We start from the raw sequence: 27096 nt of genomic DNA, 5'->3' as shown, positions 1-27096 counted from the left end.
TACGGTTACGTGGGATTATCATCATCGACTCCAAAAGTTTTATGCAATCGAGGTGTTGGCAGTGCTTTGCATGTTGCTGGTGAAAATGGAAAATACAGATTTAAGTTAGCTGACGGAAAATCGTGGAAAGTAAGAGAGCCAGATTTTATTGTGATTACTGATGAAGCAGAAGGTGATTTATTTATTTGTCAACTTCACAGTAAAAGCAAAATGTTAATTTCTGCTCCAAATGGGAAATATCTGAGTAGCGATAACAACGGAAATATTTGCGCTACAGAAGACGAAATAAAACCAATAACCTTTTGGGAGTATTAATCGTGCAATTATTAAACCCGTAACTTTTTCTCATAGCGTTTAAAACTATTACACTTTGCAAGGAAAAAATATATATATATATATAAAATATCTCATTTTAGCTCCATTTCCAGAAAAAGAAAAGCCAAGTTTGTTTTCTTTAACTCTCATTCGTGCTTCGAATAGTTACATAGTTATTAAGTTTGTGTTTGAAATTTTCTTCTAAAATTCAATACTTTAAAGCCGAGATCATTCAAGGGGTTTGAAAGTAAGAGAGTCCTCATTAATCTTTTTTTGACCATAGTAACAATCAGTAAGTATTGGGGAAAAAATGTTTTGATCCCGGAAGCCAAATAATCAAAAATCTCTTAATCCCAAAGTTTCGGTTTTGAATAACTAATACGGCGTTTACCAAATCGAACAACTCTACTTTTTGATTTTTTTTAAATTTTAGTGTCGAAGCACTTGATTGAGTCCCAACCTCTTATACTAACATTAAGGAATAAACAACTCTAAACTAAGAAAAAAATTACATTTTAATTAGAATTTCAAAAACGATGTACATTATTTTATTGTATATCTCCACCTTTTGTTCTGTAAGTATGATCAATTTAGCAGATGACGACTCAGAAATTGGAAAAAAATCAAACTTTGCGGTTCGGAATAAATAAGAAATAACGACGCCGATTTTAAAACCTCAACTCCGTCGTAGAGAAACCTAAATATTAGCTGTACTTTGTAAATTCAAAAGACCAAACAAAATATTGAAGTACAACATATCATTTCATAAAGATGGAGAATTTAATGAAATGTACGGTTTTAAGATTTTAAAAAATATGAACTTTCTTTCCTAATGTGCTTTTTTTTATATACATAATACTCGTACATTTTGATATATACAGAACTATGTTTACATTTAATAAACGTTAGGTAAAGATATAGGAGAACAGTTGGATGTTTTAAATTGTATATCTTATGTTGGTAAAAATCTAGTATATCTCAGGTTGGTACGCAACGGCTGCACCGTTATGAAAAGGTATTTTATTTTGAAAATCTTTGCAGCCGCAATTGCAATTTTGATTAACAACTTCGTGTGTTTTTAAATGAATTGAATTAGGTGAGCGATTGGAATTACGAGATGATTCGGCAGGTGAAAAGTTTTGCGACTTTAGCGTAACACTCATTTCGCTTTCAAGTCCTTCTGATAAACATTTATTAAGGTTTGATTTTGCCACATCACTGATATTAGTTAACAACCCGTTACGAAAATTTGTATCGGTTGCTTTAAGTAATTCTTTTCTAGATGTAATAACTGAAGAGGTGCACACTTCAGTTATTTGAGTTGTTTGTGTCGAAACATCAACAAGAGGAACGTACTTGCGAAGAACATAGCCAGGAGGAGGTTGATAAGTAGAGAGTTCCATTGATGTGCGTGGCGGTGAACATGAATGAGATTGAGGGGTTAACTTGTGCTCTGTTCTTGAACTATCTCTTTCTGGAAAAGTAAAATAACGTCCTTCACTTTTAGTTATTGCGGGCGAGTAAAACTTTTTGCTTTGATCTGATTCAAGTTTAGCGTCACTTAGTGAACCTAAAGCCTCGCTCAACTTTATAATTGCAGGCTTTATGAGAGGTGACGACGCATAAAACTTTGAGTGTGCATTTAAGTCTATGTATTCATTAGAGGTGTTAATGGGTCTAGGTTTTGTTTCTATATCGATGTCAAGAGATGGATTTCTTCGTCGTTCGTACAAAGATTGTTGGTTAGCTTGAATAACATATTCGTGAGAGGTATGAGGTCGCTTTCTGCTGCTACTATATGAGTCGCATATGTCACTGTCTTCCAAAGAGTTTTTAGACTTTATTTCGCATGGTAAAGAAACTCTTCGACGCATTTCATCATAGTCTTTCATAAGTTGGTCACGATTGTGAAAAGTATATTGCTCTGGTGAAACATCCCTCTCATTTGACCGACTGTTTAACCGGATGGTCTGTAATTCATGATGATTGTTGTTACTGTCACTTACTCCGTTTCCTAAGGTATTACTGTACGGACGTTCATCAATAGCGGAATTAAAACTGCTACCATATTGTAAAAATCGTCTTTTATTGTCAAGCGAAGTATGCTCTAAGTCAGAATGAAATCGTGGTCTAGAAAGCTTAGCGTTTTCGTCATGAAAACCATTTCTCCTGTAAACTTTCCTCAACAATGAGTCTTTATGTGTGTTTGAAATATCCATTTTATCGTCAAGGAAAACTTCATTTGTATCTCTACTGTTGAACACTTCAGTAGATTCTCTGTGCGGAGAAGAAGGCGAGGACGAATTATACGATCCACGTGTCTGTTGGTGTGGTGGAGATGCACTGTCTGGTCTTAAAGACTGGTAATGAATAAATCCTTTGATATCAGACGTACTGCGTATAGCTCTTGTTCGTACTTGAGGTAGTACTTGGTGATTTGGGAACGGGCCAGTAGAAAGATTTCTGCGACCTTGACGCACCATACTTGTTTTGATGGCATCAACCGCAGTATGCATTTCAGTAGACGGAATAAATTTGTAAACAAATCGACGTCCACTCACCTAATATGATTTGAAAAATAAATGTAACAACTGTTTACTTAAAAAAAAAAAATTTGAAAAATAAAAAGGTGAAAACATTTAGATATCAGTATGATGATACTAAAAGTAAAAAGATATTAAAAGGAAAAGGGTTCTAAAAAAAAATAAACTCAAATTTTAGACTTCTATATCAGAAAAAGAAGATCAAACCTAATGGTTAAATCTAACAGATGTCCTGATTCTAAGTTTTTAATCTTAGATATTCTAAGCTTTTCAATGGGTAACTATTTAGCTACATGGTTTTAAAATGGAGATATTAGAGAATAGGTAGTAGGTATAAAGTATCTACTACCTACTATCTTTTTCCAGTAATAAGCTTATATTCAGCCTTGAAAAAAAGCAAAACTAGTTTATTTACTCGTATTATTTGCTTTAAAACATATTTTTATAATGGAGACGTTAGCAAAGTGAGGACATAATGTAATATCATTTAAATGTATCACATTGATAATATCATTAAATTTACAACTTCCTTGGTCTTTTGGGTATGTGTTAAGTGAATTTAACAAAATTATTATTTACTTATAGTATTAAGCTGATTTTAATAATAAGTTGATAATATTATTCGACTGTTTTGTTTTTGAATTATTGAATTATTAAAGAATTTAACCAAACCTTTATCATCAAAAAGTTTTTTATTTTTTAACAACCATGATCTAATTCAATTACTTAAAGAAAATAAAACCAAAAACTCTTGGTAAATTAATCATTTGGGGGAATGTGGCGACGTTCTCATTGGCTAATAAATGCTGAAAAACATATTGTAAAAGCATTTTCTACTTTATTTCCTCAAGAATTTCAAAACACGGTTGAGCAAAAACAGTAATTCTCACAGAAACACAAAAAAGAGCTTTTAAGTGCAATAATATGAGTTTTTTACTGCAACACTTCGAAAATTAAAATGCTACAGTAAACTCCCGGTTTTTCGAACTTTCTAAGGGAATAAGAATTTACTTCGAATTACCGAAATTTCGAATAACTGAGTTTGTTAGTTTGTTACGAAAAATTCATGGGGAAAGAAAATTGCTTCGAATAAGCGGGAAATTCAAATAAGTGCTAGTTCGAATAACCGGGAGTTTACTGTAACTTTAAAATTTTCCAAATAAAATGTTGATCAAATTTATTTTCTTGTTCCTTGATCTGTTTTTTAAGTTAAATTAAACATTAAAGCATGTTTATGTTTTTAGAAATAAACTTTTTTTTCAAATATATTAAACTTTATACTAATTTACAAATTTTTTTACTACGTCCCCAATTTCCCCCACGCTTGGGGCAAATTAGGATAAACTGTACTTTTTTTTTTTATCAATTTTTTTGAAAAGATGAGCAGAATTTTTTAAAAGCATAATAAAACAGTAATCATAAACCTAGAGATTGTGTAAATAAAATTTAAAAAAATATATGTATCTTTTTAAGTGAGTTACCCGGCCTTTAAACGTCAGTGTTCTCGCTTGGCCCCATGTTCTCCTTCATTATGAAAGCTAAGATTGGTTTTTTAAAATGAGTTATTACTAAAAATACTAATAGCAAATGTTATTTTAGTAAAAAAGTTGAATTATTTATATAATATAATAAGGATTTAGATAAAATCATTTAATCATTGTGTAGACATCCCCTTTGGATTAAACGCCAGAATTCACAACGTGGTAATCTCATATCAATAATCCCTTATGCTTAGTAATAAGTTGCATCAACGCAAGATTATAATCAATTTGTTGAGAGCTGGTAACCTTTTCTACTAAAAAGTTACCTCATATGTTGAGAATTTATAAAAAGGCTTGGATATTTAGAATTAGTTCTAGCCCCTTAAGACACATTTTCGTGAAAATCAATTGTAAAAAGAACCTATTATCTTGAATACTCCCAAAATTATCCGATGTTTGCAACATTTTACTACTTTTTATCTAAATAACAAAAATCTAAAAAAAATAAATAAATGATTTACACCAGATTATGCAGTAATGATGCTCTTAAAGTCTGCACAGTTTTTTCAGATGCATAATTCGCGTGAAAGACTTAACGTAATGTAATTAAATAAAATATAAAAGTGACGACCAATCCCATGTGGGTGGTAGAATTATTCTATTAAAAAACAAAGGATTAGAAATTAAATCATGCATAATACAGACCGGATATAAGATAGCAAATACGAGTATTGTGATCCTGCGTTAAATGTATAGTGTAAAGTTGATTTCTCAACTTCTCGAACCAGTTTCTTTATTAAATTACAGAATTACAGAGAAAACAATTTTTAAAAATCTAATAATAAAAACGTTTATTGTTCGAATTTTTAAGTTAAAAATAAACTAAATAACACGTTCAAATCGCCAGCAAATTAAATTTGTTACTTAACCAAAACATTTTTAACGGCGTATGAAGTGACTAAATGAGAGTAAAAAGTTACAACCACTGGCAAACAGGAGTAAGAATTACCTTTTGAATGATATCTTTGCTATAATAATATCGCAAGGCTCTGCTTAATTTGTCGTAATTCATCCCCTCTTTCTGCTTTCGTTCTCCCCATTTCTTCGCAACAGCCTCACTGTTTTTTAGTTTGAATTCTCCATTTACTTCATCTGTCCATTCAATCATCGGTGTAAATGAATCATCCATTAACAGCTCAAGCAAAAACTCCCATAAATGAACCGAACGTCTGGAAGCTACACAAAAGTACATTAACATTTAACTACATATAACGCATAATTAGAAAGATTTTAATAATTACTTATGGATTTGCTATTAAAGAGTATCAACTTTGTTTTGAGTTGTTTCTGCAAATTATATTTTTTGGTAATTGTGGTTGGAAAAATTCATTTACAAATTCCGTTTCAGCTGTTTTAATTAAACCCTGTAATCAGTTTTCAGGTGAATAATAACATTTTGATAAAAACATAATTTCCACTAGATGTTAAAAAGTTACCTGGTTTGAGAGCAACCTGCAGAGTATTTTTATTTCGATCTATACGTACCAAAAAACTGCAAAACAACTTAAACAGACCTTTTCCCAAGAGAAAACTTTTCTCCCACAGAGAGCAAAACTTGATAAATTTTAAAAGAATTACAAGAATTTACAAAGCAATAGCTAAAACGCTTTTAAAAGCTACTGGCTGACGTACATGTTCTTAAAAGAAACCGCTTCCTCTCTTCCTCTTCCGAAAACATTCCTCTAACTATTTTTATTGAATAACTATCTGCTATGTTAATGATTATAGAACCGAAATGTAATATGTTGCCACTGCTTTTTTTTTGTCCTAGACTATTTAAGGGTAAAGTGCGTGATATTTTCTGAATAATCTCACAAGCCTAAGATATTATGACGCAAAATTTTTTATTGCCATCTACAAAAAGATTACGCACACGCTTTTATTTAATTAATATTTTAAAGGAGATTTTTGATAGCCAAAATTTCACGTCAGTATATAATTCCTTGAAAACAAGCTAATATCATATTTTGTACGACAATTAATCTTCCTTTTGAACATGTTTATTCAAAAATAATTCCTTTTAGTATTTGATTTAAAGGAGAAAAATTTCTTTGGAAAATTCGTCTTTCGGAAACTGCGATAACAATAATAAAGATGCCTGCGATAAATAATTTGGTACAAGGAGTGCATTCATACTTTTTATAGTTCATAACTGGAATCATACAGTATAAATAATAATAATAATAATAACAATAATTGGAATCATGCATATGTAATATTCATTAATAATTGTATTTGAAGTTAGGAAATTTAATTTGATATACAACAAACACCACAAAAGGTACGTAAATATGAGTAAGAACTATGATTTCCTTTTTTTTTAAAAAAAAAAAATTATTTCCTCTTTATGTCTGCAACCTGTAACAGCAGAATCACGACCAATCTTCAAGATTCAGACCGATTTATAGCTATGCTTTCATTAGGGCAGTATTGTTGATGAACTAATACACAGTTTTACATTATAAAGTAATTGTTACTTCCTGAAGTTATAAAACTTAGAATATGCTTTAAAAATCAAAGCATCGATAAACAACAAAATTTGCTTGCTTTAATAAAGACTCATATATTAAAGTTCAGTTCTTCAATTATTAATTATTTCAAGAAAAGTTGGGAACTTAAGTTTTAATCAACACTTTGAATTTGTGAACATTCCCACAAAGCAAATCGTTTTCTCGGAGACAAACTTTTATTTTTACGCATCCCGTTTTTTATTTGGCGCTTTTATACTACGCTCATGAAATCATTCATAGTTTAGAAAACGTAAAACTAATTGTAAACTAAAATATTATTGCAGATATAAAAACAAAATCTAATTTATAAATATTTTCTACTTTGAGTATTTCGCTGCTTTGTTATGATTTTTGGATATTTAAAAAATTCGAAAAATCAATCGCCGAAGTTTTTTTGAAAAACGAAGTTTTAATTTTATGTACGATACAGTATTTAAAAACGTTTTTTTTTTTTTTTTTTTTTTTACCTGAAAATGTTCCTTCTCCTTCTCCATTTCGATATTTGTATTCCGTTTCTTCAGCTTCAATAGTGTCGACCATCTTTACTTCCCCTTGCTATAAAAGTTCAAAAAACCTTAAAAGCCAGCAATCAAATTTCTTGTTTATTTACTCGAACATATATTTTTTAAATGCACGCTTTATTCTTCAACTCTACTTCCGTTGCCTTATTAGAGATAATATAAGTCTTCCGACTGATTAACATGCTCTGTTGGCTTTAATCCTTTGTTAAATTTTAATAAAAAGCTTTGAAGATAAATAGTAAACTTAAGTTAAATGTCAATAAGAAAACAAAATATAAACGTAGCCAAACGAATCTTTAGTCAAAAAAAAAGAAAACGTTATAAGCTTTGAGTGGTAAATAGTTTTTTTGTGAGTGTAAATTACTGTGTATTGATTTTTATAAACTCGAAAAGTTTTATGTAAGAATATCCCAAATCAACAAATAGAATACTTTGTGCGATATTCAACTAGTTTTACAGCCGTTTAATAACACGGAAATTACGTCTTCGTCAAATCACTCAAAATAAATAGAATTGCTTCCAGAAAAATGCGGTAATGTGTAACGAAGTTTCACCCGACTACATATACTTTTTTCTTTTGCAATTTAATATTTCCAAAGTAATACTAAAAATAATATTCCAATGATTAATTTTTTTAGAACAACAAAATGTAAAAAAAACAAAAACTTTTTTTAAGAAAAATTAAGTTATGAAACAAATTTTTCTTGCATTCAATTAAAAATACTAAACACAATTAAGAAATATATATATAACTGTGTTTAGTATTTAAAAGTTTACTTCAAAATTATCGCACAAATTTTCACATTTATATTCACTTTTCTATTTTTAAAAAAATAGATTGGTTACAAACGGAAACCACACAAAGTACGCATGTGAGTTTGAAACCGGATACATCTTGTATTACATTCAGGCGGCAAACACCATTTTAAAAAAGGAAGCGCATTATGGTAAGAATCTGTTACAAGAGATTTAAAATAGAATATATAATTCACAGTATAATCATCATCTTTCTTTTCCACTTATAATAAAACTCCTTACTAAAATAGGGACGTTCCTTAAAATGAGGACGTTCCTTTTAAAAGTCGAATTAAACGAACGATTGCATTTAAGTTTTTTAGTTTTGAAATTTGGGCAACTAAACCTGACAAGTAAAAAAAAAAAAAAGTAAAATAAAATAAATTTTTTTCACAGTAACAAACAGAAGCAAATGAAATATTCTCTCAAAAAATAATGTGCAAAAAGGTAATCGTACAGCTAGTAATTAAATCAAGATACGAAACCCCTTTGGTCCAAAACGACTAGCGATGTAGGCAAAACCTTGAGCACAACAAGGTTTCATTCAATGTAGCATTTGTTTATCATACCTGTTTTTTGATGCGATTGCATAACAAACCAACAAAATAAACGTCTTCTTAAAACGTTGCTACAGGGTATGGAAAGGAGCTGTGAGCGCTTGCTAAACCAGTAAGTAAACAAAAAAGTACAAAAAAATGCAGCAATTGTTCGGTCACCTTCAACCATCTTATTATTTGTTTCCGGAATTCTTTCTTTGTTACGGAACACTAATTTAGTTTAATTTCCGCCCCATTTAAAAAATCCTATTTCGATATTACCTTCACAGTTATATTTAACACCCACAACTTATACTTTATATAGTGGCAGTTTTACTTTTTTTTTTTTAAACAATGAAAGTAATTAATATAAGATAGTAGTTTTAGTAGTAGTAATAGTAGTAGTAGTAGTAGTAGTAGTAGTAGTAGTAGTAGTAGTAGTAGTAATATAATATAATATATATATATATATATATATATATATATATATATATATATATATATATATATATATATATATATATATATATATATAATAAAGTATATTATTTTCAACGATATAAGTATTATCGGAATTATCCAATTAGACCTTAGATTCACAAAGTACTGCAGAAAAAGCAGCAAGTTTTTTCGAAGTTTTTATTTTAGCTTTAAAATACACGCGGAGATTAAAAGTAGCGCGGGTAAAACTTTGACAAAAGTCTATATTTCTTCTATGATAAATCCAATTTTAAAAACTGAACCTGCTTTAAAACGTTAATAAGCTGCAAGAACTTTTTCTAAAGGGCTTAAAAGAATACTTTTTCATGTTTAAAAATGCAAACCACTTCGTGTGTCATCAGATACTCATCGGAAATTACTTAGAGAAAATCTTTTAATCTTATTTACGTTTCACATTGAATTCGCATTTAACCCGGACGTGTTTTGTGTATTTCCTTTGAATTGAACATTATTTGCATAGATTTCTTATCACCTAATTTGTAAAAAATTTCGTCACTGAGCGATGATTTATGTTTTAATGGTGTTTAATACTTAATTACGTCGTAGCTATTATTATGAGAGCACCATATAAGGTTCACATGTTTTTTGGTTTTTGTGGGTCACGTTTTTTGCCCCAGCCAAGTCTTAAGGAAATTAGCTTAATTTTGAGCGTGGGTTTTTAAATGTTTAACTTTCAATTTAAAGCTTTAGTTTACAAATCACCTTCATTCTACCAAAAGACAAATGTTTAATCTTAAGTACTGCATAGAGATGGGAATAAACGACTGGATTATCTAATATGAAGTATTAAGGTCACATCTTCAAAATGAGCCAAATATCGAAGCTTTTAATTTTTGTAACCCTTAATGAATGCTTTTGACTTTTTAATTAATTTGATTCCAATTCGTTTTCACCCCGGACAAAAATTAATATTTTCAAAAGCTTTAAATAAATTCTATAAGATACCTGTAGAATGCTAAAAGAATTCTACCTTTTGTCTTAGGCCGTCTTTTTGAAGTAACGTAATTGAAATCAATAGAAATGCTTTGTCAATTTAATTGACAATAGTTGACTGTAATTTGTGGCGTAGTCCTGTTTCCCTTAGAGAAACATAAAGCCACAAGTATCCAGAGAAAAAAAAGAAAATCTTTGAAAAAAAAAAAAAAAAAAAAAAAAAAAAAACAAGTTAAAAGATGAATGGATGAAAAATATTCAAATTTTTTTTTTTGATTGATTTAAAATTTTGAAAAATTAACCTTTTATAGGCAAGGGTAATTGTTCAATGTCTATTTGGATTATAAAAAAAAATGCCTGTTTACCTCAACTATTTTTTGCTAGCCTGAATGGAAGCTATACAAAGGCCTCGCCACAAAGAACATTTGTCTGGGAAAAAGAGACCAGAGGTTTATTATACTTTCATTTGCTTAAAAAAACAGCAAACATTTTTTGTCAAACTAACCCTTAACATTTTCTCTCCTAAAAACTTTTAACATGAAAAGAACTTGATAAGTACCTGATTAAATACTTTTGTGAAATGAACACAGACAAAAAAAAAAAAAAAAAGAAAAAAAAAAAAAAAGACGTTTATTATGAGGCCAGTACACCAATGTCTAGGGTCTAAGTCATGAGCTAACAATGGTAATTGGAGAATTAAAAATTACTTACTACCTCTAAAAATTATCTGTATAAAAATTAACTCGCAGGAATTTTCACTGCTGAAACATCTTAGTTCTTTTCCTGCATATTATCAATCTTTATCTCCCTTTTTCTCTGCGTAATTTGATATAAAAAATATTAACCTAAATAAGAACGATTTTACAATGCTTTAACTGACGAAACGAACGAAGGAAAAAAAAAAAAAAAATTAAGACAGATGTGTTTCAGACAAATCCGCCCTCGTTCATAAAAAATTTATTTTAAATATAAATAAACTCGGAAGTTAAAAAAAAAGGATACCATAACTAAAAAATACTCTTAACATTTTATTGTGGATGTCGTTTAGGCATGGTCTATTCAATTTATGCATGTATTATATTTTTTGTTAAACGTTAAAGTTTTAAAACTGGCCACAAAAAAACATTTGAAGAGCTCCAAGAATAGGACGTTGATGTGGAGAAGTTCCGACGAAATATTAGACAAAAATCAGAAACGCAAAATTTCTCTTATTTATAAACATAAAAGTTACATAATATTGTAACCTTTTGAATCAGATAATGTTTAAAATAAAATTCAAATACTATTTAATTGAAAAGTCAAAAATTATTTTAACATCACAGTTTGACTGCTTTTAAAAGAGCGTTGAGGCGAATTTTTGAAAACGAATTAACTAAACAACATTATATCGCATTTTTATTCTAAAACAATTGAATAAAAAACTACGAAAAAAAATTATATCAATTAACAGTTAAGAGACATACTAAATTTCGCAAATACGCTAACCGTAAAGTTACATAACTTTTAAGAAAATGAAACATTTTTTACAACTTAAAAGTGAAATATAAAAAAAAAGAAACAAAAAATAAACAACATCAAGAAACTAAATTTGCTCGAATCGTTGCATAATATAAAGATATCCTAAGTTGTCAATGGTGACGTAACAAAGAAGATCTGATGAAGTTTTAACGTATTGTAAATAGCTCCCTACAACATACAACGTTTGCAACATCTCTCCTTTTAGATTGAACAACTAAAAGGAAAATTGAGAGTGAAAATAAATTATGCAAACTTTTTTAGCAATATTCAAAGACTTGTAGGAACACTTTTATGGTAAGGATTCTATTTGCGCTTGATATAAAAACTATTTCCTATTTCATAAAGCTAAAGAATCATCTACCCCAAAAACGATCTTAAGAAAAATAACAAGCATTAAAAAAGGTCTAACTTTTAACTTTACAAAAGAATTTCATTTTAAATACTTTTAAGAGGAAGTCTTTTAAAAAAAAAAGAAAACTACAAATTTAATTGAAATATATTTGAAACAATAAAACTTTTTTATAAAACAGAAAATTGTGGATATTTCATAACAAACACTTCCATGAGAAAGCTAACGATTTTAATAGACAAACGGTTGGAAGAGGGGGAGGAAAAAGGATGTGGTACATCTGATAGTAAAATTTCGTTTTCGCGAAATATCGTAATAACATAATTTTATACGAATCGAATTACATCATTCGATATTTTATAGTTCAGCCTACCATTCCTTTTATTTTACTTCGATTGCAAAACGTATTTGCGGCGACATTATATTTAAGATTACGCAACGTTACGACCAATATTGAGGGGGATCCAATAATAGTTTATATTAATGGACCAATATTAATTTATCTCGTTTCTTATAAAACTTGTTTAATTATTGTGTAAGGAAAGAGTCTTAGTATTTTAACTTCACCGTTGTTTAATATTTTTTACTCGAGTCCCAGTAAAAACATTTCATCATTAAAAAAAAACAAACAAACAATAGATTTCAGCATTCGAACTATTCTGAGGCAATCGAAAAAGCTCAATTCGAAGGTTAGGTTAATAAGATGTTTGAATGTAATATCAGAATGCCATATCAGAACGCCATATTAAATGCCATATCAGAACGAAATTCAATAAAATACACTTCGCAAGAATTTCAGTTAAAGAGCTTTTGAATTTAATACACAATATGTCGATAACACGTTTTATATATTTTTCGTATTTTCAAATACTCTTTTCTACGTTTTCTCCTCATTATTCACTCTTTAAAGCTTTTAATTGTTACAAAAAACAAGCAACAAAGTGGAATTTCATTTTTACACATTTTTAACATTTTGTTGTTAACATTTTGGTGATTTTTGTTATAGTAAGGAAATTATTTTATAACGGTAAAATATCGTTGTAAAATATCTGTAAAAGTAATGCAAGTAAAATAACCGTTATAAAGTATTACTAAACATTCTTTCTGTAAAAAAATCTTAGTAATTAACCAACGCATTAAAATTTTAAATGTTTATAGATGAATAGACATCTTAATCTACTAATTCAAACAGTAAACAGAAAATTAAAATTTGAAAATTTTAAATTTCTGTATTTAAAAGCAATTCGTTGGAATTCTGTTGTTTGCAGAATTTTCCTTTAAGACGTCAGGATAACCGTAGAGGGACACACTGAATCGGAAATCTGTTATGAAACTAAAGTAAGAAGCTTACTTTTGTACGATTTAAAAAATCACACCCCCTCGTATTAATATTGTTCAAGGTAGAAACTGTTTCGAAGACCATACAAAAAATGCTTTGCACTTGACTTTACATAAGTTGGGTGCTTATAACCTAGAAATTGACATTTTACAGGTAAAAGCTTTTCTTTACTGCACACCCTAATTGTTAAAAGAAGCGTAAAAATATTACAAAACCAAATCGTATAAAAATGTGTAATTGCACTAAAACGTCACCATCAATTTCCTATTTAATTAGATTTGCTTTTGATAATATCTGTATTGACTTGACAGATTAACTTAACAACGAAGAAGTTTGTTCAAACAAACGAAACTTTTTCATATATATATATTTTTTAATTCTCAACGGAGATTTAAGTTCAATAAACTTCTTGGTTTTAGAAAAGTTTTTTAGAAAAGTTTATGTTCCCTCTTTTCATACGAAATTAAAAGTATTGATTTGGGCTTTTTAAATAATTTTATTACAAAAAAATAAGAATTTGAGTTAATTTTAAAGTTTTTTCAAATATGCGGCCAATGATGTTTTTATCTTCAGCAATTTTAGCTTTTAACAATATATGTAGCAAATGGCGTTTTTATTTTCAGCAATTTTAGCTTTCAACAATATATTTGGCGTCTTTATCTTCAACAATTTTAGCTAACAATAATTACTTGAGTGTTTTTCCTTGCAATTTTGATAACTCAATTGTTTTGCTATAGATATTGAATGTAAATGAATAGTTCTTAAAGTAAACCATAAAGTTACAATAGAGTTTTAAATTTTAATTACAGCGCACACAATTACAGGGGGGAAATCAGTGCAAGCAATTACTGATGAAACTTTCAGAGTTAGAATCTCTTCTCCCAGTTTCCTTAAAAAAATTCGCCACTGTTATTAAGCTATTTAAAAATGTTTGCATTTCATGCTTTGACAAGATTTATTTCCATTTTTTTAGTCAGATGTTAGTGCCTTTGAAAGAGCTTACAGGGCAGGGCACTTAATATTTCTTTTACTCCAAAAGTACATGAATGTCTCTCACTTCTGCAATTTGAAGCAAAAAGGACTGGGATATTTTTAAGAAAAATTACTTATCATAATTATCATAATTAGAATTCTATAATTATAGAGAGTATTTTGAGCCTTAAGATTTTTTAGACAAACAGATCTCCTGATATTTTCTTCATTATTGCCAATATGTGCTATCAAGATAGTTTCAAGCAGCAGTCTAAAAAACTGAATAGAATTTTTTAGGCTGCTGCTTGAAATTATCTTGATAGCACATATTGGCAATAATGAAGAATTTCAAGAAGCAGTCTAATCATCTCTATTCATTCTTAGGTTTATTTTGTAATGTACAACTATTTTTTTTACACTCTAATTTCTATTCTTTATAACTTTCATTTAACATTATCAAAAAATATCATTTTTTAAAAGCTAAAAAATCTTAAAAAAAAAAAAAACCTTAATGTTATTGCTAACTGTCATAATTATTTCATTAAGACTGTTGAATTTGATGTCCATGACCCAGGAATCATGTGGTGAACATTCACAATGCAAATTTCCATTTGAACTATCCCAAACCTGATGCAGAAACAAAAGAAGAAAATTTAAGTAAACATGGGTTAAAACCAATCATTTAAGTTTGCTATTAAAACCAATCCTTTAAGTTAAATAAGAAAAACTATTGAAAAATACAGATTGGTTATTTTGGTGAAATGATTATATATACCTTAGGCAAATATGTTAATGGTAAACAAAAGCACTTACCTTAACTGAGCCATCATCAGATCCAGTTGCAATCATAGTTCCGTCACAAGAGGTTTCAATACATCTAATGACATCGCTATGATCATTAACTGTTAGTTTTAAACTGCAATCTGAAATAGACCAAACCTATAACACATTTAATCACTTAGCTCTCATTTATTCACCTAATTCAACAAGAAAAAAAAAATTCCACTTAGAAACTTAGAAACCAACACTTAGAAACCCTTTACAAAAAGCAAGCTTCTTATAGGTAAGACACACACTTTGAAGGAGCAATCTGCAAAACAAACACAAAGTAGATTCTTTTCTTCGGAAATACAAAAAGACATCACTGCATCCTTATCTTCATGCAAAGTACAATACTCTATTCCAGTTTGAGAACACCAAATCTAAAAATAAATTATTGAAAGAAGCAATAACTAAATTGCTTTTTCTTTTTTTAAAAATTTTTTTTTAGTAAAAACAAGTACTTACCTTTATTTTGCCATCAAATGAAGAAGAAACAATTTTGATAGATTCATTCAAAAAAGCACATTTTGTCACAGTATTCTCATGAGAATTGAATTGAGTGACTAAACAACCATTCACTAAATCCCACACCTACTAAAACAAAATCACTGAACTACTTAATACAAATCTAAACATCTACTTGATTTTAAAAAGTGTACAAATGTAGAAGACCAACTTATATGATTAAAATTACAAAATAAACAACTATACTTGCATCCTAAAAAGCCTTACATATATAAAATTATGAAGAAAGTCACCCAGATATCTTTAAAACATATTGAAAATCTTTTACAATACAAAGATGAACTATTGAGTATAACTATTGTTTGTTTTATTTCATGTTTTATCTGGACAAGTAAAAAAAAATGAAGTTACATAGTTCTTAAAAACAATTAAATAAAAATATAAGATAATAAAAAACTCTTACAGAACAGTGGTGATCTTCAGAACCAACCACTATTTTAGTTTTAGAAGAAGATATGCATGTTATTTTTAACAAATGATACTTCAAAGTAAACAGTTCAGAAAGATCTTCATAACTTAAAAGCTGTAAAGAATTAAGATATTGAACAAAAAGCTGATTAAAAGCTTTACAGTTAAAAAAAAGATGCAGGTTTTTTCCAATTAAAGAAAAAAACTTTTCAAATCTTTATCATGATACAAAGTAATATATAGCAATAAGTTAACAAAAAAGTTATAAAGTAATAATTAGTAATAAGTTAACAAATATATAGTAATAACTTAACAAATAAAGTTTATTAATACTTTAAGCAAGTTAATAACTTAATAGACAAAAAAGCAATGATATGGAAAAAAAAAAAAAACAAAACGCAACAAAAAATGACTACCTTAACATCACCATTTTGAAATCCAACTGCTATAGCATTATTTGTAAATTTACAGACAGATACCTCGCTTGAAAATTGTAGACTGGAATGCAACAAGGTTCCTTTTGAAAATAGCTATTTAAGAAATTTTTATCAAATTATTTTATAAAAATATCATCAACCAAATTTTTTTTTATATAAAAACAGAGTCAAAAAAGCATGTTACCCAATCAAGTTACCTTAATTCTTTTGTGATTAGTACCAGCCACAATATACAAACCATTTTGAAATGAAACATCAAAAACTGGAACTAACTTCTCATCCATATCCAAATGCTTTTTTACTGACCAAACCTTCAGTAAAAGACTTTAAAAAATTACAAAAAAAATTTTTAAAATTTAAAAATTCAATCAAACATTTGATCATTCTTTTTTCTATGAAAGTTTATTTGATTTTCTGCTAATTAGTTTTACTGGTGCTTACTACTGTTCATTCTTTAGTCATTTTCAAACTGTTTATAGATAATTGAAAATATGTTAACAGAAAGTTGACAATATTGAGAAATTAAATTATTTTATTTTTGTGTTAGATTTGTCCCAACTGCAGTTCTGTAGCTGTAACCAGACTAAAAACAACTTAAATTAAACAAGAAACAACATAAAATGCAAGCTAAAAATGGTATGTTGTGATTTGAGTCATCACAAACTGTTTAGCAGCATTTAACCTTATTAACGTTCTGGTTAAAGCAGTGAGCATTGAGAATAGCATGACTAGGAATTATAAAAAGTGTAGAAGTGTAACCTTGCACACACCATCTGCAGATGCTGTTATCATACTGTTGCCATCTTGATGAAAATTTATACTATTAACCCAGCTACCATGTCCATAATATATATGAAGGATCTCACCCTTTGATACATCCATCAACTATTATGAAAAACAATATAAACAATAAAAATAATCTCTCTTACAAGTCACAATGAAAACTAAAAGAATAATATAAAATTTGGAAGAGTGAAAGCTATGGACCACTATGAAGATGTAACTGTTCAAATAAATAACTTGAAATATGGCAGCTAAAGATTATTAAATAAATTTTACATTAAAAGAAAATTATTGGATAAAATTGTTTGTTGAAAATTGCCTTAAAAGAATTGTTTAGCTATCGTCTATTTACAAACAGTCCTCACACTGTAATACATCCACAACTTTGAAACACTGAAAGCAAACTTTTTATGAGACAGTACTTTGTAAGCTAAAAGATAATTTTAGCATTGTACTTTTCTATCTAAAAAAAATATATAAAATTACCGAGGCACACATATTATGGTGAGATAAACCCAAATACTTTCCATCAAAAGAAAAAGCCATAGATAGAATGTCACTTGGTGTTTCAATTATCTTTAAAAGGCCTCCATCTCCACAGGAGTACACCTTGATGGATTAAAAGAAATTTTTTTTTAATAAACAAATAATTTTACACTGACATTGTTAGGATAAGTATGAAAGCACAGAACAAAAAAATTGATAAAAAAATAGTAAAACTAAACAATTACTTGAACAAAATGCTGACTTGATGTAAAAATAGATTGATCATCCAGTGAAAAGATACACGATGTAAAAAAATCACTACCAGAACAAACCAAAACCAATCTTTTTTGTTTTATATTCCATACCTATCATATAGACATCAGCTTGATTACAAAAAAAACTTATAAAAGCTAAATCTGCTTAGGTTCAATGAGACAACATTATTTGAATAAAGATAAACTATTAAATTAGATAAATTATGAGAAACAAATTAGAGACAGTAATCATTGACTAATATTTTTTCCCTTCTTTAAAAAAAAAAAAAAAAAATCACAAATATGCAAAAAAAAAAAAAAAAGAAAAAAAGAAAAACAATTGATAATGCAGATTTAGATGCAACAGCTGAATGTGTGGATGCATTAAGACTACAAAAGATGATTCAAATTATCTAATACTATATAATTGTAAAAGTATTTTAAATGGCAATTTTAAAAAAATATGCAATGCTTAATCGGCAACATACTGATCTGACTTAAAATCTTATTAACATAAATAATTTGCTTTGATGAAATAAAGATATACATGTGAAGCATCAATTTTTTAACAAAAAATTTATTAAGAAAATTTTTTTTTTATTTTACCCGTGTTGTGCAATCATTAGAACAAGATGCAATCATGGCACTATTATGTGAAAAACTGCAGCTGTTGACAACATCTGTGTGCTCTTCAAATGAAGCATAAAGCCTTCCTGACGAACCTTCCCAGATCTTTAAAAAATATAAAAAAAAAAAAAAAATTGCAACAATAAAAAAAAAAAGGCTAACTTGTAATAAAAAAAATTAAGACTTTTTAAGTACTTTAACACTTTTATCCATAGATGTGCTTGCTATCCAGTTTTTATCCCTTGAATATCTACAACATAAAACCTCATCAGTGTGACCATACAAACTTATTTCTTCTCCACCACTTTTCATACTCCATATCTAAATCAAAAAATTAAAACTTCTCAGTCATTAAGTATTTCAGTAATTAAACCAGTTCAGATTTGCACTACGCCGTCTATCACATTAAATTCTTAAAGATCCTTTAAAAACTATTTTAAATATAATAAGAAACTAAAAGCAGAAATCTCTTTAGTATATTATTGGTCCTTACAATAAAAAGATTCCTATAAATCATGACTATAACATAAATATCATAACACAAAATCAAAAAAAGATTTACTTTAATTGCTTTATCAGTTGAACATGAAACAATGTTTTCATCATCAGGTGAAAACTCACACCACTTAACCTCTCCTTCATGACCACTTAAGGAAAACTTCTCTGTTCCAGTCACAAAGTCCCAGACCTACCACAAAATTTTCAGCAAAAAAAAAAATTGCTCGCCAGACTTAATTTTTTGCAAGAATGGCAACGAATTGTTTGTTATAGCATAACAACCTCAGCTTTTAGGGATTTTTTTTCAAATTAACAGAAATTGTCTATTAAAGAAAATAACAACTTATAATCAATCAACAAAAGAAATTATTCACGTTTAAAAACTAATTTTTAAATCACTTCTATAACAAACTAACAATAATAAATAATAATAAAAAAATCACCAGGAAACATCTTTTGATGATTCTCTTGTATTCTTTTTTTTTTTTAATTTATGTTTTATAAAAATCTTTTCTTTTTATTAAACTCTAATTAGATTGTTTCAAAACATTTAATTACCTTAACCATTCCATCGATGCTGCATGATACAGCTAATGAACTGTTGTAGGCCAGACTGCAATAATTTACAATATTGTTGTGTAGTCTGGATGTTAGTAAAACATCATCAGCTATATCTTGAGGATGATTTCTAAAAGACATTTTTCTAAAATCTTTAAACGTATCTTTATGATAAAGAATTTAACAGTAACAAATATTTGTCCTCAAAACCTGCATCTTACTAGTTTTAAATAGTCATGATAATTTTAATAACTAATTTTTTACCCTAATCACAATTTCTGGAATATTTAACAGCAGAAACTCATGATATCAAAGAAAAGCAAATTAAAAGCTCAGATTTTAGTAGTTAGATGGTTAATTGAAATTTTCTAAAGAAGTTGGTACTGTCATGTACCAAATGAAATGTCAAATAAAAATTGCAAACAACAAAGAACATCAAATAAAAATCTAAAAGCAAAACATACATCCAATCATAATATATCTTGTCCCCATCTTTGTTGAGCACTTTCTGAGCTGCTAATTTTGCCAAATCGTAAACAAACTGGGATGTTGGTCTGGACAAAGCTAGTTGTAGTAAATCAATTTCCGGTTGAAAAGTTGAAAGAACATCAGATTGAATACTAAAAAACCTCATCATGCCAGTGAGATTTTCAAGATGCTAAAAAAAATTAATGCATAAGTAAAAACCTCCATTTACATTATTACAGGCACCTATGTAATGCAAAAAGTTTAATGTGTACTTCTTTATCTTGAAGAGACTGAGTTTCTTTTAACACAAAGTAATAATCTTGTATCAAATGTGCAGGCCCAACTTTTAAGATATTAAATGCAAGCCAAGAAAAGTCTTGCAGCAATGTGACAGCTTTTTTGTGGTAGCCTGCATGTATTAAATGAAAAATAAAATACCAGCAGATGTATTTGTCTTCTTTTATCATGGAAAAGTCATTTTTAAAAAAAGCTTCATACCTAAAAGAAAAATTTTCATTTAAACAAAATATAAAAATGAATAACCAATGCCTCATACAAGTATAGTATTTATTGTATTAATGTAGTTACAAAAATATTTACTTACATAATATTTTTCTTTTCATAAATGTAAAAATTATTAACTGTCACAATTTTCATGAAAACATTAGGTTTCATGATAAAACTAAAGTTTAGTAAAGTTCCTAACTACAAAAAAATATCTTTTGTTGCATTTGAATGCACATCTTACACAGCTCAATTCAAACCTTATAAATAATATATACTTATTTCATTTGAAAGTTAGACAACATGTCTCTTATACAGCTCAAATTTTATAATAATAATGTTTTGTTTTAACCCATTAACGCTGGCTGTACCCATTTGCTAACACTTAAAAAAACAAACACTTGCCTAACATCCCCATTCAAGGACGCCTTTGCATATTTAAATTTAATTTAAAAAAAAAATTTTTTTTAAACATATCTAACTAATGTAATCTGAACTTCATGTTTTTGTATCGTTTGACAGTTTTTTCCTTGCTTGTTTCCTTTATAGGCATTAATGGGTTAAAGAAGTTTAAAAATAAGACAATCACTTTTTGAGTTAATATATCAAAATCAAGTTTCAAACTCTTTTTTTTTTAACTTACATTTTTTGATTTTAAGTATTAAACAGATATCCGTGTTTTATTTGTAATTAGTTTTTTCATTTATTCTAACCAGTTTTGTTAAAACTGTTTGTTCTCAAAAATACCTATCAACTATAGTTGCATGATATGACTGCAGATTTTTTGCAAGAAGAGCTTTTTCTTTCAAGAATCCAGAGTGTAAACCATGCAAAGTGTAAAAGCTATCCCCATTTAAAATTACTTTATTTGCCAAAGAGTGCTCAATCAACTCATGCAAAATATCTTCTGTTTCAACTTCCTAAAAAAAAAAGGCAGATAATATTGATGTAAATGAATGATAAACTATTTTCATACAGCCATTTAATACTTTGTTCTTAAGTAAAATGTGATGAAAGATTTGTCTTTAATGCCTTAATTAACGGCAAACACATTTTAATGTTTGATAAATTGTAAATTTTTCACAAAAATAAAAAGTATAAAAGATATTTTATTACTAAAATCTTTTTTTTCTTCTTAGTTTCAAAATTTAAACATAGCTATTTATAATTACAAAGTCATGCCACTTAAAAATTCAGTACAGTTGCCTATGATCTAAAGACAGATTTAGAGATTAGGAATTGAGAAAAACCTTAAAAAACAGCGAAGACAATCTGTATTTTTGTAATGATCATAGCTATCTTTCTTTGTTTACAGAAGAAAAATAATTCAAGCAACCGTTACTTTCAGGTCAGTACATGACTACCATGATTCTTTTTCAATATAGATAAAGTGAGGCAAATGGGTTTATTTGAGAGCAACATCAAATTTACACTATAGCACAACAATAATTGAGTTTATCAAATGGATATTTAAATGAAGGCAATCAATTACTTTGAATAAACCTAACAGTAAATCTTGATTCAAAATCAAAGAAAGAAAAGATAAAAGTTTATGAAAAAAGAAACAACAAGAAAGAAGTGTTTTACTAAAGTGGGAAATATCATCATCAAAATATATTATCACCAGCTAACAATACTGCTTCTATCTTTAAAACAGATTAAATGGCAAAGCAAAAGTAAGCTAAAAGATCCAAGTAAAAAAATTGGTGAAGCAGCTGACATTCAAAAAAGTAATAAACTAATTATAGATATTTAAATGATTATAAGTATTTTACTTGTTACTTTTATTTTATTTGTATTATTATATACTTTTTTGTATTAAGGATGAAAACAAGTTTAAAGATTTTAATTTACTTATTCATAGATATACTTTATTCTCCTTAAGTTAAGTGAAGCTGGTGAGTAAACAATAAATTAAGAATCTGAGCAACTACATACAGAGTAGAAACTAACCAAATCTCATGAGGGTAGCAATTATCTTTCAATAATATACCATTATTTAGATATTATTTTTTCATATTATAAAAAAGGGCTCAATCTAAAATTTCAGCTCAAAGTACTATTAAGGTGACCTTTAAAAGCCTTTTCTCTGTAGCCACTGACAATCTGTATATTTTTGTTTTGTTATGTTAATTTTGTTAAAAAGTAATTTTTGAATAACAAGACCTACCTTTTCAACAACTGTTTTTATTTTATTCTGCTGCTAATTACTTTAGCCTTTCGTTGTAGTCTATTTATGGAACTACTTCCTTATACAGTTAAGATTACAAAGGAATTCAACAACTCTTATTGAACATAATTAAGACAACAGCTATAGAAACCCATCTTGTAAATTGAGTAAAATTTACATTGAATAATTTTCTTTTATGATTACCTTAAATTGATCTTGAAACAAATATTTTATAAATGAATAAATAGCCTTTGTCATTCACAGGGCATGGCTCAAGGCTCCTTAAATTTGAACAAGCAATCTATTTGCAAGATGTCACCAAGAAAAAACCCTCTATGATATTTCATTTTTATCTCAAAGTCTTTTTGCAAAATTTTTAAGGAAAAATATGTCTGTTCCAGGTGTAACAACCATACTGCATTTAAACTGTTAATTGTTAGACTAATTGAAAGATGTAATGTTAACATAGACATCACATTTTTAATGCCTAAAAAACAGTTTGAATGTAATACCTTTAAGTATCTTTAATTTCTCTACTTATTGTGCAGCCTTCTATCAATTACAATTAAAGTGTTTGATATATTGGAGAAAGTAAGGCAACCTTTTATTGATCAGTTGAAGTATAAAAAATTAGTTAAAATGGTTAAAGATGATGTTCCAGCTATCCAGAGTTGTCTGTTTCTTAATTCTTTTTAGCAGCATGAAGATGAAGTGGGATAAGTAATTATGTCTTTATTAAATACTTCAGGAGCATTTATTAGAAAATAAACTGCATTTCAGTCATTGATTGTTATTTTTGTCTAAAGCAGTAGTTCCCAATTATTCTTGCTCCATTACTAAAATCTTATACCTCTATACTTCCAGGAACAACTTCAAGAGGGATATTTCTGGATACAACACTTAAAAACTTAATTTTTTTAAAAGTTATAAAGGTTGATTTACTAAAGACACTCCACATTTTTTTATGATCAACATTTATAAAATCAGTTTCTTTATTTTTTATTTTTTCATTTCGAAGTGTAGAAAAATGTAAAGTTAAACTTTTGAACTTGATTAATTTATTATTGTTTATTAATTGTATTAAATCTTCTTGAGTGCCTTCTGGAATCAATACTTTTAACTTTAGATAACAAAAAATTGGCTCCTTTTTTCTACTTGTTACTTTTTTATTTAAGAGATTAATGCTAATTTTTCATTCTCTTTTTCCATGAATTTTTTTTTTTACTTTCTTCACTGGCGTTCAACTATCTACCAAGGTGAGTCATGAAACCTGGTTATTCTTTCTTTTATTGCAGTAGTAAAAATTGCTTGTCTTTACAATATTTAACACGCTCTCATATGATGTGTAGAATAAATAATTAGAATCATTGAGATTTACTTGCTTACTTTTCTGCAAGTCTTTTCATTAATCATACAAAAAAATTTTTCAATGTAATGATTTTTTATTTTTAGGAATTAGCCCTTTTTCCCAAAAAAATGTCAAATATCACTTATAACTAAGATTGCACGTTCTTTGGTGGATTTAACCATTCAATAAAATGTAAAAGAGAACTAAGTATTTGATGATTGGGATGTAATTTTCTCCTACAGTTTGAATTGCTTCAAATGAGAATACATTTGTAATCTTTCCTTACATAATGCAAAAATTTTGAAGTGCACTTATGATGATACAATTCTATAACACAAATACCTAAGTATAAAGAATTTTTTACAAATTGAACTTAAAAAGCTAAGTTACCTGCCTTATTAACTTGAGAAGAACTGACCAAGGAAGATTCTTTTTGCACAGTTATTTTTGCCTAAGAATCTTTAAGATTTCTAAAACTGTCTGAAGTTTCTTAATGCAGCTTAAACAGCCTAAATAGTTTAAAAATCCTAATGTATATTATAATACCATGCAAGTCTTAGCTAATTTCAATTTTCAATCACAAAAGTTCAAAACAAAATTGAAGATTAAAATAGCTTAAAAAATCCCAAAATTGGTAATTTTTAAGCTGAGGCCCTTAGGGTCACCTTAATATCATCTTAGCTTAAATTTTAAAGAGCATTTTTTTAACATTAATTTTGGTGAGCAAAGGTTGAATAAAACTAATTTAGCAGTATATTAACTAGATAACTATGTTAAAACCTGGTTAACACACACAGAAAATAATAAAGCAGTATATAAATACATTCAGGCTAGAGTTGTTCTGGATTTTTTACAATATGTAATGATATTTTGAATATATTTTGAAAAATACCTGAAGGGGACTAGCTTTTTCTTTAGAAAATACTTTATCTCAAGTATGATAATTGTTTTCATTCAAATTTTGTTTAAAATCAAAACCAAGTATACCAACCTAAGAGTCCCAGACCCAAATTACAGAATCAATAAAATCAGTTTTGATAAATCTTACAATGCTTTAGCAATTTAGCCTTTTAGTGTATTATTGTCTGTTTAATGTGAAGAAGAAACAAAGAGAAATTTTTTCTAAATAAAATCTTAAAACTATCACTTACATCTAACTCCCAATAGATTTCTAATGTTTTTCCAGGAATCGATGAATTCTCTTCAAATACAACCATGCTCTCATAACGATTCTTTACATCTGTTTCTAAATCATTAAAGCTAACAGCTATTGCATCATACAAAGATGGATATTCATAAGCTACTTTACTTCTAACTTTGCTGGTTTTTTGTTCTCTTAGTTGTGTAAGATAATAACTCCATCTGTTTTTATGAATTTTTAATAATGCTCCTATCATTGAAATAGCTAGTGGTGATCCTTTACATTCTTCAATTATAAGATCTGCTTCTTTTGGCAGTTCTGAAACACTAACACTCACCCATTGTGATAATATTTGCCGACTTTCTGCTAAAAGGAACTTTTCCATCACTGGAACTTTGTAAATATCCTCTGGCAACTGATCAGCAACTGCAGAATAACGAGTTGTAACTAATGTTCGTACATGTAGATCAAAATATTTAGCATGAGGAGCTGACCATAAATCATCAATAACAAGCAGAGACCTTGGGTGCTCATGAGAAAATAAAATTCTTAACCTATCTCTTGCTTCTTCTAAATTTTGTGGCACACGCTGATATGTATGTTCTAAATCTAACAACAAACAAAGATTCTGCATTTTCATCAGCAATCGAGTTTCATTAATTGAACCCAAGTTAATCCAAAATACTCCTCCAGGAAAACAGGAATGTATTATTCGCTCATTGTTTAAAGCACTGATTGCAAGAACAGTTTTTCCACAACCTGCCATACCATGAAGTACAACCCACCCTGAATTCTTTAACTTGTATAAAGCATCATGAACTTTTTGAATGCAATCATTTCTTTTAACATATGCCTGAGGCAGACTTGGTACTCCTCCATCTCGAAGAATTAAATCATCTTCAAAAAAAAAAAAAAATGCAAACATGATCAAGAAATCAGTCAGTATAATCAACACTTCAAGGAATACATTCTTTGTGGTTTATTTACTTTTGATAAGAGTTTACCTTCAATTAATTCATACAATCATGCAAACTATTATAGAGTATTTATAAGCACTAAGCAAGTGCTATGCAAATAATTTTGTAAACAGTAAAATATGAATTCCTTTTTTTACTTACAGCTAGCCAACTCCTCTTCACTATCATTATATTCAAGAACTGGTGAAAGTCCATTTTGAAGCAAATCTGCTAAATGATGATACTCAGCATACTTTAAAGAGCTGTAGAATGCAGCAAAATAGTTGTTTTGCTTTGATAATAAAATAGAAATCAGCTTATCTGCTTTTTGCCTTGATGTCTGTTGCAGTTGGATAATGTCAACATCATCAACATTTATAGCAAACTTGCTTTGTAAATATGAGAGCACATCTCCAACCTTAAATCAAGTTTCAATTGTTAAAAGAGTTGAGCTATATGTAAAAAAATTGGAACTATGCTAGTTTAAGAAATATGAGAATATTTATATTGTGTTAAACACTAATTGCTAGCAAATTGAATTTTTACATACTAGTAAATCTTGAGAAATATTTTGTTTATTTGATATCAGGATATGCCGCTGATTTTCATCCATGTCCAGTCAACAAGCGATGTAAATTGTAGATCAACTTTAATAATGTGTATACACATATATAGATATATACAAATATACGTATTTATATATAAAAATATTTTAGTATCATAGCTCTAAAAAAAAGG

General features: G+C 28.3%; 3 protein-coding genes and 1 long non-coding RNA gene across 16 annotated transcripts in view; 2 read left to right on the top strand and 2 right to left on the bottom strand.

Annotated features, from left to right (window-relative positions):
- Positions 1-561, top strand: part of LOC145181478 (protein singed-like) — a 1926-nt gene extending 1365 nt beyond the window's left edge. The window contains exon 2 of the mRNA XM_080056574.2: positions 1-561. This exon is cut by the window's left edge and continues 344 nt beyond it. Within this exon, the coding sequence (XP_079912700.2) occupies positions 1-315 (315 nt within the window). The 3' untranslated portion in view covers positions 316-561.
- A 575-nt stretch (positions 562-1136) lies between these two features.
- LOC145181154 (uncharacterized) lies at positions 1137-11079 on the bottom strand. 8 transcript variants are annotated; one of them, XM_090100312.1, is made up of 5 exons: positions 10907-11079; positions 8795-8886; positions 7377-7464; positions 5349-5575; positions 1137-2876 (listed from the first exon to the last, which is right to left on the bottom strand). In XM_090100312.1, the coding sequence occupies exons 3-5, from the start codon at positions 7447-7449 to the stop codon at positions 1284-1286; spliced, it is 1893 nt and encodes a 630-aa protein (XP_089956438.1). In that variant the 5' UTR covers positions 7450-7464; positions 8795-8886; positions 10907-11079; the 3' UTR covers positions 1137-1283. The 8 variants fall into 8 exon arrangements, with proteins under 8 accessions (XP_089956438.1, XP_089956439.1, XP_079912302.2 ...); XM_090100313.1 differs by having other exon boundaries at positions 10910-11079; XM_080056176.2 differs by lacking the exon at positions 8795-8886.
- LOC145181155 (uncharacterized) lies at positions 7716-9084 on the top strand. The gene is made up of 3 exons (XR_016456364.1): positions 7716-7962; positions 8268-8377; positions 8622-9084. It is a non-coding gene; the product is annotated as an uncharacterized LOC145181155 (long non-coding RNA).
- A 498-nt stretch (positions 11080-11577) lies between the features above and the next one.
- Positions 11578-27096, bottom strand: LOC145181186 (apoptotic protease-activating factor 1-like). 6 transcript variants are annotated; one of them, XR_016456439.1, is made up of 21 exons: positions 26909-27096; positions 26521-26776; positions 25413-26299; positions 21491-21663; positions 20512-20737; positions 20236-20429; positions 19772-19901; positions 19278-19403; positions 18911-19036; positions 18695-18820; positions 18080-18199; positions 17835-17957; positions 17325-17450; positions 16763-16876; positions 16545-16658; positions 16124-16243; positions 15661-15786; positions 15450-15575; positions 15187-15296; positions 14881-15000; positions 11578-11927 (listed from the first exon to the last, which is right to left on the bottom strand). XR_016456439.1 is itself a non-coding variant. In XM_090100649.1 (21 exons), exons 1-21 carry the CDS (start codon positions 26969-26971, stop codon positions 11778-11780), a joined length of 3672 nt encoding a protein of 1223 aa, XP_089956775.1. In that variant the 5' UTR covers positions 26972-27096; the 3' UTR covers positions 11578-11777. The 6 variants fall into 6 exon arrangements, 2 of the variants coding, with proteins under 2 accessions (XP_089956775.1, XP_089956776.1); XM_090100649.1 differs by having other exon boundaries at positions 15187-15312; XM_090100650.1 differs by lacking the exon at positions 26909-27096 and having other exon boundaries at positions 15187-15312; positions 25413-25507; positions 25740-26299; positions 26521-26564.

This window comes from Hydra viridissima, unplaced genomic scaffold (genome assembly GCF_058129835.1).
Source record: "Hydra viridissima isolate aposymbiotic clone 2 unplaced genomic scaffold, HvirCarnegie_v1 scaffold_10, whole genome shotgun sequence".
NCBI lineage: Eukaryota > Metazoa > Cnidaria > Hydrozoa > Anthoathecata > Hydridae > Hydra > Hydra viridissima.
Note: the sequence above shows the minus strand (reverse complement) of the source record. Positions and strands in the feature narration are given on the sequence as shown.